Raw genomic sequence first — 22,278 nt, forward strand, 5'->3', positions numbered from 1 at the left:
CGGGCACCGCCCGAGCCCGCTACGTGTTGGTATAAATCATCCCTAATGCGTCAAAAATTACTTCGCACTCGCAATTTTAGATTTAAGTCAAATTTCATGTCAAAAGTACAATTTTAGTCCTTATTTTAAAGGTGAACCGTACTTTTGACATGACAGTTGACACATAGAATTAAAATGGCGCGTGAGAAATCATTTTGTACGGACTGTATAATTGATACACCTTTTCTGCTTGTTCGTTCCTCAAGCGAATGGCTTCCGCATCAAAGATGGACGGCATGTAGCTGTGACGCAGCTCTGAGTACAGGCGCTCGCGCGGCTTGCGCGTCACTGACATGCGATCTGGAAATACATACTAATATTATAAATGCGAAAGTGTGTCTGTCTATCTATCTGTTACACGATCTGTTAATTAGTTTTTAGGGTTCCGAACCTCAAAAGGAAAAACGGAATCCTTATAGGATCCCTTTGTTGTCTTTATATCTTGTTGACGACCTCCCTGGCGCAGTGGTGAGCGTTGTGGTCTTATTAGTGGGAGGTCCCGGGTTCGATTCCTGGCAGGGGTTTGGAATTTTATAATTTCTAAAATTTCTGGTCTGGTCTGGTGGGAGGCTTCGGCCGTGGCTAGTTACCACCCTACCGGCAAAGCGGCACGGCCAAGCGATTTAGCGTTCCGGTACGATGCCGTGTAGAAACCAAAGGGGTATGGGTTTAATACAAACTGCCATACCCCTTCCAGGTTATGCAGGTATTGTCCATCATCTTAGACTGCATCATCACTTACCAACAGGTGAGATTGCAGTCAAGGGCTAACTTGTATCTGAATAAAAAAAAATAAAAAAAAATCTGTCTGTCGGTCTGTCAAGAAACCTACAGGGTACTTCCCGTTGACCTAGAATCATGAAATTTGGCATGTAGATAGATCTTATAGCAGATATTCGGGGAAAATCTGAAAACCGTGAATTTGTGGTTACATCACACAATTAAATTGTGGTCATGAACTAATAATTAGTATTTTCAATTTTCGAAGTAAGATAACTACATAAAGTGGGCTATCATATGAAAGGTCTTCACCTGTGCATTCTAAAACAGATTTTTATTTATTTTTATTATGCATCATAGTTTCTGAATTATCGTGCAAAATGTCGAAAAAATATGACTGTAGTACGGAACCCTCGTTGCGCGAGCCTGACTCGCACTTGGCCGGTTTTTTGTATATTGTTGGCTTGCTATTAAATTAAATAAAAACCTCTAAAGCGCAACTAAAATAGAATTCAAAATAGCAAGAAATAATACACGAGGCATTTTCTCTTGCACATTATTTTGAACTCTATTTGTGTGTCATTTAGTTCATTATTAATGAAACTTACTCGAGCATTTTGCTGCTCAGCTGGCGATAGGAAGCCTATAGCACGCGACAGGTCAAGATGGCAATCAGGGTATGAGGCGGGGGGACGCTTTCCGGCACCAGGTTAGCGCGCGGGCTGTGCGGGTTTGCAGGGTGTCCCCACCCCGATTGCCATCTCTACCTGTCGCGTACTATACCTGTCCAGCAGTGGACCACTACCAGTTGACACCGATAAATCGCATAAATGACAAAAATTCCCCCAAATTGTAAACTTCTTGTAAAAAAGTAAATAAGTAACATACTGACTACTGACCGTCAAAATCTCCATAGCTACGTCGTCGCTCGTGGTTCCTGTCCAGAGTTCTCCACTCCCACTGGTGGGACTCGCACGGCAGCTGCTTGCCGTCGCCCAAGTCCCCCACAGTGCGTGGAGACAGCTCCCTTTCCGCTTGTGTCAAAAGATTGTGGCTCGGGGAAGAAGTCTGTAAAACACGGAGTGAATTGCTTTCAGGGTTCATGTGTGTATTATATGTGTCTTCGCCAGCGAAGACGCTGTCATCATCATCATCATGATCAACCCATCACCGGCTCTCTACAGAGCACGGGTCTCCTCTCAGAGTGAGAAGGGTTTTGGCCATAGTCTACCACGCTGGCCATGTTCGGATTGGTAGACTTCACACACCTTTGAGAACATTATGGAGAACTCTCAGGCATGCAGGTTTCCTCACGATGTTTTCCTTCACCGCTAAGCAAGTGATATTTTAATTACTTAAAAACGCACATAACTCCGAAAAGTTAGAGGTGCATGCCAGGGATCGAACCCCCGACCTCCGATTAGAAGGCGGACGTCCTAACCACTAGGCTATCACAGCACATAAGACGCTGTAATATGGTTGAATTGTGTAGCCCTACGAGATAGGGAGCATTGTCGGTCATGATATGATCGTCGGGTTTGTTAAGGACGTGCTTAGGGCGTCTTTTATCGGGGGGGTCGTTTCGGTCAGGGCTGTATGTTGCGCCATAAATATTAGGGAGTTGGGGTGTCTAATGGCTTGCTCAAAATAGTTTTTGGAAAGCTGTGACGGTTGTGTCTTGAAACTTCTTGATGTAGTATGATGATTGCAGAAAACTCCGTTAGTGCGAGTACTGTCGGCGGTACATTTGTTCGGGACTACGTCATGAAACGATTTCGATTGTATTGCGCCATCTAGTTTCAACCGTGGCAACCGCAAGCAAAAACGTTTCTCACGAGTAGATTGGATGTCGACGCGGTATCTCGCTGTTCTGTGACAGAACGATTCCTTGGGACCACAGACAGTATTTTTATTAAAGAATATTGGCCATGGGCCCTTGACTAACATGCCCCTTTCCTCTCCAATGAAGCTTGTGCTAAGAGTAGGTGCTACAATAGTGCAACGGGTGGGGTTTGAACCAGCAACCTTTCGAATTTCAGTCCGCACCTTTAACCGTTGAGCTATCGAGGCTTTAGTAGTCTAGTATGGACCTAGCTAGTGAACTCACTCTGTACAGCGTGTCGTCGTCCGTCTGCACGGCCACCGACAGCGGCGTGCTGCGGCGGTCCACTTGCACGCCCGTGTCCACCTTGCTGGAATACATTCATGGAACTTTATAAACTCACAAAAAGCTTATTTTAATGTAAGTAGATAACGAGTACATATCACGATTAATTTGATGTTTTTATTTGTCGATATTTCATCAAATTAATCGTGGTACATTGGTGCTGATTCTGAGCACAACTAAGGTTTAGAGCATTCGTATCTTCTTACTAATATAATATGAAAAGGACAGACACAGTTTGACAGTTTTATATTTAATTTAGAGCCGTCGAACCTCGTGGCTTTAGCTGCCAGTCGCGAGCGTATTGTTTAAAATTGTAGCGTGCACTAAAATTTAGTCTTTAAATGTAAAATTCATGTTTCGTCCTTTTATAGCAATATTATGAAGAAAATGATGCAATACTCTAAATTTAGTTTAGAGAAAAACAACAGAATCAGCGCCACTGGCACCGATTCCGGTTATTACTGTTATTGAGACCGACAAAACGTGATATAGGTATGAGTAACAGAGACAACGCTCTACAAGGTTGAAATGTCATTCTAAAGGCCGATGTACATTACTTTCTGCCGCGTACTGTTCGTGATATAAGTATTATTTGCACCCCACAGCTGAAGAAGAAGCTGTGGTAGCCCAGTGGTTAGGACGTCCGCCTTCCAATCGGAGGTCGGGGGTTCGATCCCGGGCACGCACCTCTAACTTTTCGGAGTTATGTGCGTTTTTAAGTAATTAAAATATCACTTGCTTTAACGGTGAAGGAAAACATCGTGAGGAAACCTGCATGCCTGAGAGTTCTCCGTAATGTTCTCAAAGGTGTGTGAAGTCTGCCAATCCGCACTTGGCCAGCGTGGTAGACTATGGCCAAAACCCTTCTCACTCTGAGGGGAGACCCGTCCTGTGTAGTGCGCTGGCGATGGGTTGATCATAAGTACATAAGCACCCCACAGTAAGTATGACACTGGCTCGCCACCCGTCCCATTGGATTCTCTATCCTCTTCAACTCTAATCTCTCCTTTTATCCCAATCTCTTTCTTTCTTTTCTTCTTAAGCAAGAAAAAAGGTTCACTTACATGATGTACGTATTATTAGCTCCCGATACATAGGTGTGACTGACGCTGCCTCGCCGTCCCACCGGACTATCTATCCTCTCCTGTTCTAATCTCTCTCGTTCTCTCTCCTCCCGAAGTATCTCTTTCTCTTCTCTCTCCTTTCGCTCACGCTCCGCTTGTTCTTTGGCTTCTTGTTTCTTTTTTGCTTGCTTAAATGTATAGGAATTATTACATTTTAATATACCATTCTTTAAAAAAAAATCGGCAACTTTAGATGTGAATTGTGTTATTTGGGCTGGAGAAATTCCGTGACTCCGAATGGCCTACTTATGCAATGTTCGTTGACCTCTAGCGTCAGTCAGATGTTTTATTTGTCGTGAATCGTGAATATATCGTGAACTTTGACATCATATAGGTAATTTTTTTTCGCGTTTTTTTTTGTGGTATTCATATTAGTAATCATCAGTGTTATCAGCTGTTTTCGTTCTGTGGCCCTACCGCGGTTGTTTGACAGCTACAATGTCACGATCGCAATCATCTCTGATTGGTTAATGCTCGCTCACTATTGGCCACAATGCATTGTTGCAACAAGAATCGCACAAATTCAGTCAATCAGAACAATTGAGATTGTAATAATGATTGATGCAGGTTTTAGACAATCGCCCTACTGGTTACAGCCTGTACAGCGAGCGAGTTACCTGGTCGAGGTACTCCTTGTACTGGCGCTGTCGTATCTTGCGCAGCGTGTTGCGGCGTCGCTCGTACTCTCCAAGCCCGAGGAGTACATCGCCGGAGGTCCTCTCGCCCCGGATCAGCGGGTTGTTGGGAGAATACTCGCCGGCTTTCAGCATTGCTGGCAACCCTACGCAGCGCTGTGGAATCAAAGATACGTCTGTAAGTAACACTTACGTCCGGTTTCTATATTTAATCTATCCGTAAACTGTCGATAAGTTACTTGCATCGTTATTATTAGTCAACAATTGTATGGTCTTCAATATAGAATAGAATAGAATAAAATATATTTTTTTCAAGTAAATTTTTACAAGTGCTTTTGAATCGTCAACTAGTTTAATTTACCACTGGTTCGGAATGCCGTCCCTACCGAGAAGAACCAGCAAGAAACTCGGCGGTTGCTCTTTTCTTGATAATCATGATAATCAAGTTTTAGTCAAATTTTTGACTCGGATCTTGGAAAGACTACGCCTTGGTGTGACTGAAAGTAGTTTTATGATGAAAATGAAATGCAACATCTGCAGAAACACTTGAAGGCAATTTAAAAGAGTTAAACTAACGTCTATCGCATAAAGGGGGAAAATAAGACCACCATACTTCAACTTTTAAGAAAGATTTTCTTAATTATATTAAAACTAGCTTACGCTCGCGACTTCGTCCGCGTGGACCACAAATTTTCACCCCCTTAGGAGTTGAATTTTCAAAAATCCTTTCTTAGCGGATGCCTACATAATAATAGCTATCTGCATGCCAAATTTCAGCCCGATCCGTCCAGTAGTTTGAGCTGTGCGTTGATAGATCAGTCAGTCAGTCACCTTTTCCTTTTATATATATTTAGATTACGGCTGTCACAAAGTGAAAAGCACAATTTTCCTGCTAGCCTCGCAAAAAACGCTTATTCTAATTTAAAAAAAAATGTATTTTGACTTAATTAATTTCGCTTACCACGCCATTTAAGGATAAAAACTTGACACGCGGGTTTTAATTCGATTGTAAAAGAAAACAAATGGCTAACAACGTAACATAAAGATTGGTGGTAACCTATGATTATACATGCAGTGTCCACAATAATGTATGTAGTAGGTATGTAGTAATTAAGCGGCCATCCACCTCATCGTCCGTTGCAACATGCAAAATACTCTTTCCACATATAACAAATCCGCCGGCCGTGTAATTAAGGCGGGAGCGCAATTATGCGATTTATCATAGAAGCGACACGTTATTTAAATACCTAATATAAAGGTAAATGTACAACTGGGTATTTGACTCCAATTTTTTTATTACTTTATTATAAACTATAGGATAAAAATAATGACGGACGCTGAAAAAAATATTGAAATCCAACAAAGATTTACAAAGTTACAGGCATTTTAATTTTAGAGTGGGTCTTCTATCCCTTTCTCGCATCGCAAAACGAAAATTTGTATGGAACCGCACGCAGCTACTATGGCATTAGTAAGGTGTGACGTCAAAATGCTGTATCGCTATCTCTGTCTAATCAGCAATATTTAAATGCTTATAACTTTTTTGTTATTTGATCGATTTAATTAGTTTTTTTTCAGTTTACGTCATTATTTTTATCCTAGTTTATAATAAAGTATTAAAAAAATTGGAGTCAAATACCACATTATGCGATTTATCATAGAGGCGACACGTTATTTAAATACCTAATATAAAGGTAAATACACAATTTTGACGCCTCCCTGGCGCAGTGTAAGCTGTGGTCTTGTTAGTGGGAGGTCCCGGGTTCGATTGCCGGAAGTGGTTTGGAATTTAATCATTTCCACGATGCCACCAAAGGGCAAAGGCATTTTATTTATGTTGTGTAGTTGTAAGTTTTCTTTGTGTAACCTGTTGATTGTCCTTTCAAATACAAAAAAACCGGCCAAGTGCGAGTCAGGCTCGCGCAATGAGGGTTCCGTACTACAGTCGTATTTTTTCGACATTTTGCAGGATAATTCAAAAACTGTTATACATAAAAATAAATAAAAATCTGTTTTAGAATGCACAAGTGAAGACCTTTTATATTATGATACCCCACATGATATAGTTATCTTACTTAGAAAATTGAAAGTACTAATTATTAGTTAATGACCACAATTTAATTTTTTATTGTGTGATGTAACCACAAATTCACGGTTTTCAGATTTTTCCTCGAATGTGAGCTATAAGATCTACCTACCTGCCAGATTTCATGATTCTAGGTCAACGGGAAGTACCCTGTAGGTTTCTTGACAGACAGACAGACAGACAACAAAGTGATCCTATAAGGGTTTCGTTTTTCCTTTTGAGGTACGGAACCCTAATTAAAAAATTAAAAATTAAATTACAAATGCTCTATGCAGAAAAAGAAAGCACTAGATTCAGATCTGTCAATTTAGCTTATTTTAGAGATTGTGTACAGCAAAATTAGCTAAGTATTTGTAGGTACAATGTGTAAACTAGTCTTTGCTGTGACAGCTCAATTAACTTATTAACGCGTTACTGCGGCACGTAGTTAATCAAGCAAATTGCTTGCTTCTTTTTAGGGTTCCGTACCCAAAGGGTAAAACGGGACCCTATTACTAAGACTCCGCTCTCCGTCCGTCTGTCACCAGGCTGTATCTCATGAACCGCGATAGACAGTTGAAATTTTCACAGATGATTTGTTTCTGTTGCCGCTTTAACAACAAAAACTGAAAAAACAGAATAAAATAAATATTTAAGGGTGCTCCCATACAACAAACGTGATTTTTTTTGCTCGTTTTTGCTCGATATTGATAACGACAACAGGTAGACGTTTGAAATATTCATAGAATATTTAGTTATATATTCACTTTAAAAATAAATAAAATCAAAATAAAATAAAACAAATATTAAAAGGGGGTGCCCCCATACAACGTGATTTTTTTCAATTTTTTTAAAAGTTAGTTACTATGCCAATGTGGGGTATCATACGGAAGGACTTTACCTGTACATTCTAACACAGATTTTTATTTATTTTTATACATAATAGTTTTTGATTTATCGTGCAAAATGTCGGAAAAATACGACTGTAATACGGAACCCTCAGTGCGCGAGTCTGACTCGCACTTGGTCGGTTTTTTTCTTTCTTTTTTACAGATCGCTGTAAAACGCGGCACTTACAACAATTAAAGCCTGTTCAGTCATTGCATTAGAATTGCAAATATTTTTTACCCTGTTCGCAAATAGTAGATACCTAGTAGATAGAAAGAGTCGAATTTTGAAAAAACAGCTACCTCGATCGGGAGTTGCGAATTTTGATGTCTTTTGGGAGCTATATGTATCTAGAGGGTCTAGGCGAAACCCAAATCAATTTTTCTTACCGAAAATATGAAATAATATTATGCACACAATTAGACTAAATGTGACCTAGAACGAAATTTGAGCACCGTTGCCTGTCGTACCCCTAGAGATTTGACATGATGTAGGTATATCTAAATGATGATCAGCTGTGGGTACATGTGATACAGGGTGTAACCAAAACGCTAGCAAAAACTTAGCGTTATTGTTATATTACTATCTAAAGACAATTCAATTCCAATAACCATTTACCGCATTTTGTAGTTTTAGTGATTTCGTATTTTTCAAACCCGTGCAAAACTAGGGTCCCACTGACGACGCGGCGTTGACTTCCTACTTACGCAACGTTCGTTGACCTCTAGCGTCAATCAGATGTTTCATTTGCAATATATCGTGAACTTTTACAAAATATAAGATATATTTTTTCGCGTTTTTTTTTTGTGGTATCATAATCAGTAATCATCAGTACTATTTCCTGTCTTCGTTTTTGCTTGCGTTCTGGTTACATCATGTATATTAGCTGATTTTCATGTCGATAATCTTTCATTCACGAAATAAACCATGACACCATCAAGGTTTGGAGCTGTCGTTCATAATAAAAAAAACCATTAACGCCTAACTTCAGCAACTTATTTCGTTACATCACTCCACGGCACTTAGTGACTTAACATAGTGGCTATTTAATTTCCTGACGCCCCGTCGGTTATGGCATATAACAAGAGTTTATGGCAAGAAGCCGTGTGGGAATTTGAAGGTCTTATACAGGGTCTTATCTCTGAGGGACAAAATCCGCAATGAGGAAATTCGTCGGAGAACCAAAGTGACTGACATAGCTCAACGAATTAGCCAGCTGAAGTGGCAGTGGGCAGGCCACGTCTGCCGCAGAACTGATGGCCGCTGGGGCAGACGTGTTCTGGAATGGAGACCGCGTAACCGCAAGCGCAGTGTGGGACGACCTCCAACCCGCTGGACTGACGAACTTAAGAAGGTAGCGGGAAGTGGGTGGATGAGGAAGGCGGAGGATCGTGTGTGGTGGCGCGCTCTAGGGAAGGCCTATGTCCAGCAGTGGACGCAAACAAGCTGATTGATTGATACAGGGTGTAACCAGAACGCTGGCAAAAACGAAGACAGGTGATAGCTTGATTATTACTGATATGATACCACAAAAAAAACCCGAAAAAAAATTATATAAAAATCATGATTTTGTAAAAGTTTACGATATATTGCAAATAAAACATCTGACTGACGCTAGAGGTCAACGAACGTTGCGTAAGTAGGTCACTCGGAGTCAATGCCGCATCGTTGGCGGAGCATTGACCCGAGTTTTGCACGCTATACATTGCGGGTTTGAAAAATACTAAATCACTAAAACTACAATGAGGCAAATGGTTATTGGCATTGGATTGTGTTTAGGTAGTATAACAATAACGCTAAGTTTTTGCTAGCGTTCTGGTTACACCCTGTATTATAGGTATAGGTGGACAGCGTCAAGGGTAGGATCGAATAGCCCGCCAACAAATGCCATTTAAACCGTATTACCATACACCCTCCCTCCCTCGTAGCTTTAGTTAGGAGTTCGCATAAAAATAGGCTACTTGACACTTTTTTAAAGTTGGTCTTAAATGGTTAATATTTGTGCTATTATATCAAAAAAATTAACACTATATTTTTTTGCGCCCTAAAAACCGTAAAACTTTCATTTAAAAATATATTTTTCTTAGACAGGTGAAAACACTGTCGGCCATGTTTGGCCGATAGATTATCTGTGCTCTGACGTCATGCATTTGTAAACAACAGCATAACCTCCCAAAGTTTAATAAACATGACTTCTATACTAGTGTACATGAAAAATATAGTAATTTTCGTTATTGTATCATCCGAGAATGTAAAAAACGCATCGATAAAGACCACAGGAAAGTTGTGGATTAGAGTGCCCAGTGAAATAAATATACGTAACACGCGAAGACTTGCTTAAAGGGATCCTATATGACTAACGACTTCAACCCAAATTTATTTTTGCAAAGATCACTTTGTTGTAATAACTTATTCAATTTATAAAGAGAAAACGATATTTTTTTACGTTTACTATGAGTTTTTAGAAATATATAAAAACTAGCTTATGCTCGTGACTTCGCCCGCGTGGACTTCATAAATTTCAAACCTCCATTTAACCCACTCAGGGGTGGAATTTCAAAAAATCCTTTCCTAGTGGATACCTTCTCTTTACCTACAAAGAACACACCCACCAAATTTCATGTATCTAGGACCAGCTGTTTAGATGTTCAGGCTGTGCGTTGATATATAAGTTAGTCAGGACTCTAAATTTTATATATATGGATACTACGTTAGTCCCCGCGTGACATAGGGATGACATTTCTTTGTTTACATATTTAATGACTTCACATCATGGCTGACAGCGTTTTCTGCGTTTCAAATAAAAATAAAAACTGTATTTTTTAAAATTGGATTTATATATCCATCCTGCGTTTTTAATAATTGTTATTGATATATTTCGTTGTCTTAAGCAAAATACTATAATAAATAATGATTTATTGGACGAAATTAGATATGAGTCAAGTAGCCCATTATTACCACTATCATCATCTTACAAATGCAACAACCGACTATCAAAAAGTGTAATTTATAACCTATTTTGAATAAACTTTTTTGACTTTTGACTTTTGATGATGAATATTATGGACTAATATTATAAAGAGGTAAAGTTTGTAGAAAGCAATCTCTGGAACTACTGAACCGATTTTGAAAATTCTTTCACCAATAGAAAGCTACATTATTTCTGAATGACATAGGTTATATTTTATTTTCAAAAAATTTGAGGTCCCAACGAAAATTGTAATAAGCTACCCCTGTGAAGCGGAGGCGGGTCGGAGGAGTTAGCTTATATGAATCAAAAATGGTTCTGAAGACCAACAGAACAAAGCCCCCATTTCCACACAATCGTCAGACGTAATCACAACCAATGGCCCAGAAACTGAATGATTTACATACTCGCGTATGATAGCATCGCATAACGAAACAACACGTTGGTTTCTTTGCCTGATGAAAGTTCCAAGCGGAAAAATTGGTGTAAAATAGAAACATGTTTAAACTATCAAGCCACCCACGGCTTCGATCGGGTAGTTTCTCAAAAGTCTTTCCTAGTGAGAGTTTACTTTATGGGTAAAACGTGGATAAAACTTACAAGCGAAATCTCAACTGACATTTATGCTGAGATCTATAGAGCGCCACTTTGACACTCAGACTTAAGATTCGGTTAAAACGAGACAGATTCATGTGAGAGATATACATCTGTCTCGTTTTAACTCTGTCTTAAGTCTAAGCTAAGTCAGAACGCGCTTACCTTAACCCTTAATGAGTATTCAGTAAGTCAGAGTGCGCTCTATAGATCAAACTCAAACTCAAATTATTTATTCAGAACTAGCTGCCCCGGCGAACTTCGTACCGCCTAACAGTCGAATCAAATTTTTTAAATTTGTCTCTCCGTGAGAACCATCCTCGTACTTCAAGGAATATTATAAAAAAAGAATAAGCGAAATCGGTTCAGCTGTTCTCGAGATTTGCGATCAGCAACACATTTGGCGATTCATTTTTATATATAGAATTTTACGCTTCCTGATGGTCAAAATTTTAATTTGTAATGTAAGATGATATAGTGGTGATCTCACCGTTAGTGACCTGCACTACCTACTTCAAAATTGTCCGGTCGTTTACAGTCTAGAAATTTTGACCTGAATTAATATTAATCAATGCATAAAAACGTCTTTACGAGGTATTCTAATCCCCGTGACCCAAAACCCTTTAATTTCCATATTGCGTGCGGCATATCGTCAGAACAACCCGCAGACGACTGGAACGATTTGATCGTGGCGCTATTTATTATGATTGTTATTGTAATCGATGGTAGGGTAAACGTCTCGCGTGAACCGGCCCGTTTAACGATTTCTATAAGGTTGGTTTTATGTATAATTTTCTGTTCATTTTTAGAATACCGTACCTCAATAGGAAACCTTATATGATCACTTTGTTGTCTGTCTGTCCGTCAGTCTGTCTGTCGTGTATGTCAAGAAAACCTACAGACAAAACCCTTTAATTTCCATATCGCGTGTGGCTGCGTGAGAACAACCCACAGACGACTGGAACGACTTGATCGTGGCGCTATTTATTATGATTGTTATTGTAATCGATGGTAGGGTAAACATCTCGCGTGAATCGGCCCGTTTAACGATTTCTATAGGTTGGTTTTATGTATAATTTTCTGTTCAGTTTTAGAATACCGTACCTCAATAGGAAACCTTATATGATCACTTTGTTGTCTGTCTGTCCGTCCGTCTGTCTGTCGTGTCTGTCAAGAAAACCTACAGGCAAAACCCTTTAATTTCCATATCGCGTGTGGCTGCGTGAGAACAACCCACAGACGACTGGAACGACTTGATCGTGGCGCTATTTATTATGATTGTTATTGTAATCGATGGTAGGGTAAACGTCTCGCGTGAATCGGCCCGTTTAACGATTTCTATAGGTTGGTTTTATGTATAATTTTCTGTTCAGTTTTAGGGTACCGTACCTCAAAATGAAAACTTATGTGACCACTTTGATGTCTGTATGTCTGTCGTGTCTGTTAAGTCTGTCCCCGTATTAAAAACTACAAATTCCATTTCGTTGAGTACCTTATTAAGAGTTCGTGGTGCGCAGCAACAAACTCATGCTCGTTTCCACTTCTATACTCTAAATTCTTTGGTCCAAACTCCAACTCTAAAGTAAAGTCCAGATTCCAGATCAAATAGTTAAAACATCCTTTCAACTCGTGTATATAATAACACTCATCACACGAACCAAACACAAAACACAGTCCAATAAGTTAGAACACTTTTTTTGTTTGATGTCAAGTCACCTGCAATCTCACCTGGTGGTAAGTGAAGATGCAGTCAGATGGAGGCGGGCTAACTTGGAAGAGGTATGGTAGTTTAACTTGAAACATCGACCGTTCAAAGTTACATACAAACTCGGAACGTTTAGTTAGGTACGTCAGACGTTACACAGCCCACATCCATCGGTTAGCACATCACGATATAAACTGAGTGCTGAATTCAGCAGACGCTATTTTTCTGTATTCACAGAATTCTGAAAATATACAGAAACTAGCGGATGCCCGCGACTTCGTCTGCGTGGAGTTAGATTTTTAAAAATCCCGTGGGAACTCTTTAATGTTCAGGGATAAAAAGTAGCCTATGTCACTCTACAGGTCTTTATCTATACCCATGCAAAATCACGTCAATCCGTTGCACCGTTGCGACGTGATTGAAGGACAAACCAACAAACAAACACACTTTCGCATTTATAATATTGGTAGTGATAGTTAAAGGTGCGACGAGCTTGTCGCTGCACAGATGACTATGTAGTCGAATATTTAATTAAACAACACGTTGCAGACGGACAGACGGGTAGACACGTGTGATCCTACAATGAGGGTTCCGTTTTTGCATTCAGACGTACGGAACCTTTTTTTGAGGGTCACATTTATTATATGAAGATTGGCCATTAAGGTTTCGAAATACATATATAGAAAATTAATGGGCCCGCATTTCTAAGGCCTAGTACATTACCTATTACCATTTTTGCGTACACACCCGCTTAGATCTATATCTATTGTTTTTGTATTTGGACCATTTATAGTTGAAACCTGTTTTGTGTGCCTTTATAATAAAATAAAATAAAATAAAATAAAATAAAATAAAATAAAATAAAATAAAATAAAATAAAATAAAATAAAATAAAATAAAATAAAATAAAATAAAATAAAATAAAATAAAATAACAGATTTCCCATGGCTCCTGTACACAATGGCCCAAGTTTTGGCGATATCGCTCGGCCAACGGACACATGGCCACTTGGCGCAGATTTGCCACGTCTGGCCACTTAGCCAGCGCTGGCTGGTTTGGCCGACTTTTGTGGATTTTATTACAAAATATTGGCCGTTAAAATAACTAAGACATAAAAAATTAGGATTGTGGAATTCTTACCACATAATCATACGTCTAGCCTTAAAAATGCCTGAGCTGAACCAGACCGGAAATTATTTGAGTTTATAAATAAAGAGATTAAGCACAAATAATTTCCATATATTTTAACTTCATGGAAATGAGAATAGACCTGTTATTAAAATTACAGTAGTGTAAATAACAATGCTAAAGCGGTGCGCTCACCGGCTTCATAATAATAGGTAGGTACAGTACATGGCCGAAAGTTATGTACATCGACCTTTAGAAGGAGATAGCAGATTTGTAGAGCACTGTCTTATGAGTGACAGAGACAACGCTCTACAAGGCCGAAATGTCATTCTAAAGGCCGATGTACATTACTTTCAGCCGCGTACTGTAGGTAGGTACATCCTGACCCATAATATTATAAATGCGAAAGTGTGTTTGTTTGTTGGCCGTGAAAAGCTAGCAGACATACAGGCACATTTTCGCATTTATAATATTAAGTATGGATTATGGGCGGTGAGCGTACAGCTTTACCGTTTTCATAACAATGTTATTTTATTACATAAACTCTTTCGTATTAACAACTTCCTAATCTCTACCATATCATGTTATGATGACGAGGAAAGTGGGCAACTAACAGTTAAAATATAGCTGGTTACAAAAGATGATTAAACCATAATATTTAACTGTTGGGTTACGTGTATTGATGTAAGAAACACATTCGCAATGATAGATGATTTATTTTTTACTAGCCGATGCCCGTGACTTCGTCCGCGTGGAATTAGGTTTTTAAAAAATCCCGTTGGAACTCTTTGATTTTCCGGGATAAAGTAGCCTATGTCACTCTCCAGGTCTTTATCTATACACATACAAAAAATCACGTCAATCCGTTGCACCCTTGCGACGTGATTGAAGGACAAACCAACTTTTTATCCCGAAAAATCAAAGAGTTCCTACGGGATTTTTAAAAACCTTAATCAACGCGTACGAAGTCGCGAGCATCAGCTAGTTACAGTATCATCCTAATTAGGTACTTTGGTATAACATTGATCCAAAAATTTAAATTAACCTAATTTCCTTGATAATATTTGTTCAGGCAGGCAACTGAAGGGTGTGTCTATGGTAGGGTTTCCAGGTCGCCAAACCTAATAGCCGGACAGACCAGCCAGTTTGCCGGACATTTGGGTAGAAAGCCCGGACACCCTACATTATTGAGGATTTTGTGTCTTATATTAATAGGTACGACAAAAAAGTTGTATGTAAAATCAAGCTTTTTTTTTAATATTGTCTTAAATCTTGTTGTCGGGCAGCACTGCCGCCTGCGGGAGCGACCGACGTATTCGACTCGCCTGCGCTCGGCCACGCTCGCTTGCGAAATCTAAAAAGCCTAACAAAAGCCGGACAATCCGGACACCGTTTATTTTGGCCGGACATGTAATCAAAAAGCCTACCTATGTCCAGCTTTATCCGGACGCCTGGCAACCCTAGTCTATGGTATAGCCAATTTAGCTAATGCAGACTATAATGTTTAGGCCAACACTCCCTAAGCAACGCACCTAGATAATATTATTGATTCCCAAAATTATATTTTTAGGGTTCCCCAACTTATAATAGAAAAGCGGAAGCCTTATGACATCACTCTAGAGTCTCGATAGCTCAACGGTTAAAGGAGCGGACTTAAAACCGAAAGGTCGCCGCGCGGTTCAAATCCCACCAGTTGCACTATTGTCGTACCTACTCCTAGCACAAGCTTTACGCTTAATTGCAGGGAAAAGGGGAATATTAGTCAGCAATTACTTGGCTAATATTCTTTATTAAAAAAACACTTTGTTGCCCGCCAGTACAACAAGTACATTTATTTTCGGAATATTTTTTTTAAAATAGAGATAGCGAGCAAACGAGCAGGCGCGTCACCTGATGTTAAGTGCATGAACATTTGCAGCACCAGAGGAACTGCCGATGCGTTGCCGGCCTTTTAGGAATTTGTTGGTCCGCCCCTTGAATAACCCCATGTTGTAATCTAGTGGGAACACCACCGATGGGAGTTGGTTCCACAGTACGATATACTTTTATTTACGACTAGCTGATTCCTGCGACTTCGTCCGCGTGGATTTACGTTTTTTAAAATCCCGCGGGAACTCTTTGATTTTTCGGGATTGTTGTCGTTGCTTGGTACCTACAATATGAATTCACTATGAACACTTCCTGAATCTTGATAACCCAGGCGGGCAGTAACCCTGCAGCATCAGGATTAAGGAGTTGAATCCAGATTTTTTTATGTGACCACGACGTAAACTTTTTTGTCGATTTAAAAAAAAATTTTGCAAATCGGTCCAGAAACCTCGAAAAAATCGATGTAGAAAAAAGAACCACCTCCTTTTTGACAGTCGGTTAAAAACCGATGACCTTGAAATATTTACGGAACAATCTTTAAAATATCCCCTTTCTAACAAAAAAAGAATGAATGAAATCGGACTACGCGTTAATGAATTACAACTCAGTATACATTTTAACTTTCATCCCCTCTCCTACGGGAACCATGCTGAATTTCGGGATAAAAAGTATCCTATATTCTTCCTCATAGTATGACCTCAAATCGTACCAAGTTTCATTGGAATCCATTCAGTAGTTTCAGCGTGATGCGCGGCCGTGATACAGACAGACAGACAGACAGGCAGACAAAAATGAAAAAAAATACAGTTTTGGGTTCAGTATCGATTATAGAGTGCCCTCGAAAAAAATTTTCAAAATATCTTCAATGTACAGAATTTGACCTGTTACAGTTTTATTATAAGTAGGTATTGATGATTGATTGATATATTTTTGTGGTGTTGTATATTCGACAACCGAGATGCCTGCCCGAGATAAGGATCCACGAAACAAGCCCCAATACGGATTTTAAGACCACGACGGCTCATACAAAAACGTTAACTTACTTCACTTATTTCAGAAGTATCTTCCATAATTCCACTGTAAACTACTTTCAAGTTATTAACTTATATTAGGTAACTATGTACTGGAAACACTAATTTTTGTATGCAGTTTTCGTGCGTGATAAATGATAATACAGATTTGCATCGCGACTCGGGTCTGATTCTTCAACTGTGTCAATTTTGCGACTCCTACACAACTCGGCAAATCTGGTAATATCGGGAGCTAAAGTGTTAAGTGTTGTAAACTAATCTTAATGTTTCTCCATCGAATCTCGGTCAACTATATGCAAGAGATATAATTAGTGTTAGTGTGCGTATTGGGCCTACCGGAAAACGAAGAAGCTTTTGCAGTTTATGTGCGTGATAAATGATAAACCACATTTGCATCGCGACTCGGGTCTGCTTCTTCAACTGTGTCAATATTGCGACTCCTACACAACTGTGCAAATCTGGTACCTAATATCGGGAGCTAAAGTGTTTAGTATTGTAAATAACCTCATGTTCCTTTCCACTAAGCGCACTCTGACTTAGTTTAGACTTAAGACATAGTTAAAACACGACTGAGCCTATATCTCTCACATAAATCTGTCTCGTTTTAGCTTATCACCAATTTTCAAAACTTTCCAGGCAAATGACTGGACTACATCTTGTAGCTTCTTTAACAGTTTTCCATATAACATCCCTTTATCATCATCATTACGTCATGGATTACGGATTCATTGGCCGCGGTGTTTTTGCAACAGTGGCCCTACCGCGGTTGTTTGACAGCTACAATGTCACGATCGCAATCATCTCTGATTGGTTAATGCTCGCTCACTATTGGCCACAATGCATTGTTGCAACAAGAATCGCACAAATTCAGCCAATCAGAACAATTGAGATTGTAATAATGATTGATGCAGGTTTTAGACAATCGCCCCGCAGGTCTAAAATAATCATATTATTTATGACGCGAGTGTATGTCGGCGCAAACTAAATCACTTGCGATATTATGAGACTGCTGGTACTTTTATTACTCTCAATGAAATTCAAAAACTCTTTATTCATTATTATCACCATCATCATCAATCCACTGCCGGTTCACTACAGAGCACGGATCTCCTCTCAAAGTGAGAAGGGTTTGGCCATAGTCTACCACGCTGGCCAAGTGCAGATTGGCAGACTTTACACACCTTTAAGAACATTATGGAGAACTCTCGGGCATAAGACCTGCCTACCTGCCAAATTTAATGATTTTAAGTCAACGGGATGTACCCTGTAGGTTTCTTGACAGACCGAAAGACAGACAACAAAATGATTCTATAGGGTTCCTTTGAGGTATGGAACCCTAAAAATGATGATAAAGAATTTAATAAAACACCTAAGGATTCTGTTTTTCCTTGTGAGGTACGGAACCCTAAAAATGAACATATTATTTTTTATTAACTGGAGTATAAAATGTACACGGATACGGACATACACTCAACTGGGATAGCTTATACCCAAAAGTGGGCAAAGTCCACATGCTAAACGATTTAAAACCCACATTTTGCAATACTAAAATGTTAAAAGGTCACTGCAACGCCATAACAATATATACCTACATAATGTAGGTCAGAACTCAGAGGCCTATAAATTATCGTAGTGAGCATTTTAATGTGTTTATGATATGAACTTGGCTGCAGCCTTGGCTAGAACAATACGCGATTATAATCTCAACGGAAACGAATATCAGTGCATCAACGCGTTGCAATCAAACTCTTGGCTTCGTCACCTATACATAGATTTTGTAATAGGTATTGTACGCGACAGGTCGAGATGGCAATGGGAGTGAGAACGCCCCGCACACCCGCACAGCCCCCGCGCTAACCCGGTGCAGGTGACGTGCGGGTATGCGGGGCGTCCCCCCGATTGCATCTCGACCAGTTGTCGTGTAGGTACTATGAGGTTTAGGTAGCAGTTTTCAGCAAAAAAAAATTTAAATCAGAAGTAGAATAGTTTTAATTTCTTCTAGTTCCGACAATCTTCCTAATATAAAAGAAAAAGGGTCTGTCAGTATCTAAATTGTCTTTTTACAGCTTAAGGCCCGGTTTCCACTTAAGCGGAGCGTAGAAGAGCTATGTAGTGTGTTCAACCAATCAGATTTTTAATCGATGACGTACAAAAAAATATTACATCATCTTTTAAAAATCTGTTTCGTCGACTGAACGCAATTCCTCTCCACTCCCCTCAGGTGGAAATATGACTTAACCGCTGAAGGGATTTCGAAAGACACTAATGGCATCTTGGAGACTGAGGTGGACAACTTTTCCCATAAATAAATGATCGAGATTAAAATAGGAAGACCAAAAAAAAATTTTCATATTTTATGCCGAGGAAGTTGCAAACTACAGCTATTCGTAGATATGCCCTAAACTATGTCTTAGTAAATAACCCAAGGGTTAACTTATGTCGGAACTAAATGACTATAAGACTGAAGCCACATGATGCGATGCGTCAGCGATGCGGCGCCTGAGCGGTGCCGCTGCGTCATCTACATAGAAATCGCTGTACCATACCACACGATGCATTGATGCATACCATACAATACGACGTCGTGCGACGTCGCAACCCACGCGCAATGGACTTGAGACCAGAGATACGAGGTGGGGTCATACTTTCTGCCGAAGCGGCAAGGCAGTGCCCATGTGGTTTCCAATACTGAAATCCCCAGTAGTGCGACACCGCAACGCACCGGAAACGCATCGTGTGGACCTTAGTCTAAGAGCCCTTTAACAATATTTGCGGTAGGACATCGCAACGTCGCACCTCAGTGTGACCCCATGTAAATTCTCACGATGCGTTATGCGTTGTCGTAGATTTTTTCGACGCGACGTACCGCAAGTATTGTGAAAAGGCCCTAAGCTTTACCCCAGCCTGGCTGCCGCGATATTGATCAGTTGACAGAATAAATGCATAACCTTGGTGCCCCGAGGGACATATTCCTCCCACAGGAGGGGGGAATCTCTGCAGTACTTCGAACATGCGCATTGCTGCGATAAAATCACGTCAACCATTTAGACGCAGTCGACCTATCTAATCTAAATCAGCCTGCACTGTCCCATGTCTGGGCAAAGGCCTCCCTCTGATCCTTTTTTTTATTCATTATACTAGCGACCCGCCCCGGCTTCGCATGGGTGCAATGTAGATACTAATGTGGTGTCATTGAGGTGTTGCCTCGGAAACTCTAAAAAAATGAGAGGATTTTTTTCAGACCTAATTCACATTATTTTAATTTCTCTAGGGATCTCAATTTTTTTGAGAATTAAACTATAGCTATAAACCTTCCTCTTGAATCACTCTATCTGTTGGTGAAAACCGCATTTAAATCCGTTGCGTAGTTTAAAAGATCTTCGCGTTCATACATACATACATACAGACTTTATTTTATACTATGTAGAGATAGGCGCACGCTTGACCACGATAACACCTGATGGGAAGTGATGATGTGGCCTAAGATGCGACGCGTTTGCCTAGAAGGTACCTATTTTACTCTTGTTTCCTTCCTTCTACCATTCCCCATTCCGTGCCATATCAGGCTACGTAACCGTACTTATCTAACTCACCACGCCAACGTCGCTTCGGCCTACCACGCTGGCGTTGATGATTCTGGGGAGTACAGAAAGAAGCAGATTTTGCCCATAACTCATCTGGCATACGGCACACATGACCTGCCCAGTCCCATTTCAGTCAGTAAATCTGAAAACCGCGACTTTAGGGTTAGATCACACAAAAAAATTAAATTGTGGTCATGAACTAATAATTAGTATTTTCAACTTTCGAAGTGAGTGACTATATCAAGTGGGGTATCATATGAAAGGTCTTCACCTGTACATTCTAAAACAGATTTTTATTTATTTTTATGCATCATAGTTTTTGAATTATCGTGCAAAATGTCGAAAAAATACGACTGTAGTACGGAACCCTCAGTGTGCGAGCCTGACTCGCACTTGGCAGGTTTTTTTTAAATAGAGATAGCAAGCAAACGAGCAGGCGGGTCACCTGATGTTAAGTGATTACCGCCGCCCATGAACATTTGCAGCACCAGAGGAACTGCCGATGCGTTAAGACATCCGCTTCATAATTGGAGGTCGGGACTTCGATCTCGGGCAAGCATTTTTAACTTTTCGGTGATTTAAATAGGTAATTAAAGATCACTTGATTTAACAATGAAGGAAAACATCGTGTGGAAACCTTTATGCCTGAGAGTTCTCCATAATGTTCTCAAAGGTGTGTAAAGTCTGCCAATCTGCAATTGGCCAGCGTGGCAGACAATGGCAACCCTTCTCATTCTGAGAATGTTACTGGAGGGTGCCCCGTTTCTCACGTCCACAGGAATTACCTTCTATCTCTCTGCACCCATATTCCCCAGGTGGTGCTAAACGAGTGAACTAGGCGGGCGTATCAATAAACGTGTTTTTTTAATATACGCTTATTATAAATCAAAAAGCCATACGATTACATAAAATTGTGAGCAGATACCCGTGCTCAGAAGTGGGGCGGCGCGGCGATGGATTAATGTATGGATGATACTGATGATGATGATAAAATAAACTTACCCGAATATATCTTTCTAGATCAGGCGAGATTTCATCTTCGTGAGGTAGTTTTTCCTCGGGATCTGCATCTGGTGGCACATTGCTCTCGGACAGGGCCCTGTGACGGCTGACTAGCACACGCTTTACACCCTTTATATTATTGTTGTTTTCGTCTACATTCTGAAACAAATCATTATCACTATAAAACAAAATCCTTTCAGTTTATCTATCTGTATGCATTATCTCAGAATATTGGTCTCAGAATATCAAGATTGGTTAACCTTAGGCCTGTGATAACAAACAGACATACTTTCGTATTTTTAACACTAGATAATGCCAATGACTGCATGAATTTAGGTTTTGAAAAATCCTGTGGGAACTCTAATTTTCTCGGATAAAAAGGAGCCTAGATGTCCTCATAAAGGCCTGATTGATTAATTGACGGATAAGTTATGCGGTAAGTATACAATGTTAGTTTTAGTTGACGCAAAAATCGAAACAGGTGTCAAATATTTTTACATAAGCTTGTTGTGTTGAGTCGTTGTCTTCGAAAAACATGGTCACCCTAAGCAAGCGGCTGTGAGCGAACGGGACAGCTGGCGTCGATCGTGCGCGCTCCCGCTCGCGCGGCTCGAATCAGCTGGTGCATGCGGTCATTCAACTCGGTGTTCAAACTTGCAGGATTTTAAAGTATTTTTTGGTCAAAATATCATCATCATCATCATGATCAACCTATCGCCGGCTCACTACAGAGCACGGGTCTCCTCTCAGACTGAGAAG

General features: G+C 40.0%; 1 protein-coding gene across 2 annotated transcripts in view; it reads right to left on the minus strand.

Moving 5' to 3' along the window:
* LOC117983871 (calponin homology domain-containing protein DDB_G0272472-like) overlaps positions 1–22,278 on the minus strand; it is a 30,915-nt gene that overhangs the window by 6,366 nt on the left and 2,271 nt on the right. The window contains exons 2-7 of one of the 2 annotated variants that reach the window (XM_034970501.2): positions 21,520–21,678; positions 4,668–4,841; positions 3,991–4,178; positions 2,867–2,951; positions 1,659–1,827; positions 221–339 (exon numbers count right to left, since the gene is read on the minus strand). In XM_034970501.2, coding sequence (XP_034826392.1) covers positions 221–339; positions 1,659–1,827; positions 2,867–2,951; positions 3,991–4,178; positions 4,668–4,841; positions 21,520–21,678 — 894 coding nt within the window. Of the gene's footprint in view, positions 1–220; positions 340–1,658; positions 1,828–2,849; positions 2,952–3,990; positions 4,179–4,667; positions 4,842–21,519; positions 21,679–22,278 lie in introns of both variants that reach the window. The other variant, XM_069499969.1, reaches the window with a different exon arrangement.

The sequence above is a fragment of the Maniola hyperantus genome, chromosome 7, assembly GCF_902806685.2.
Source record: "Maniola hyperantus chromosome 7, iAphHyp1.2, whole genome shotgun sequence".
In the NCBI taxonomy this organism is placed as follows: Eukaryota; Metazoa; Arthropoda; class Insecta; order Lepidoptera; family Nymphalidae; genus Maniola; species Maniola hyperantus.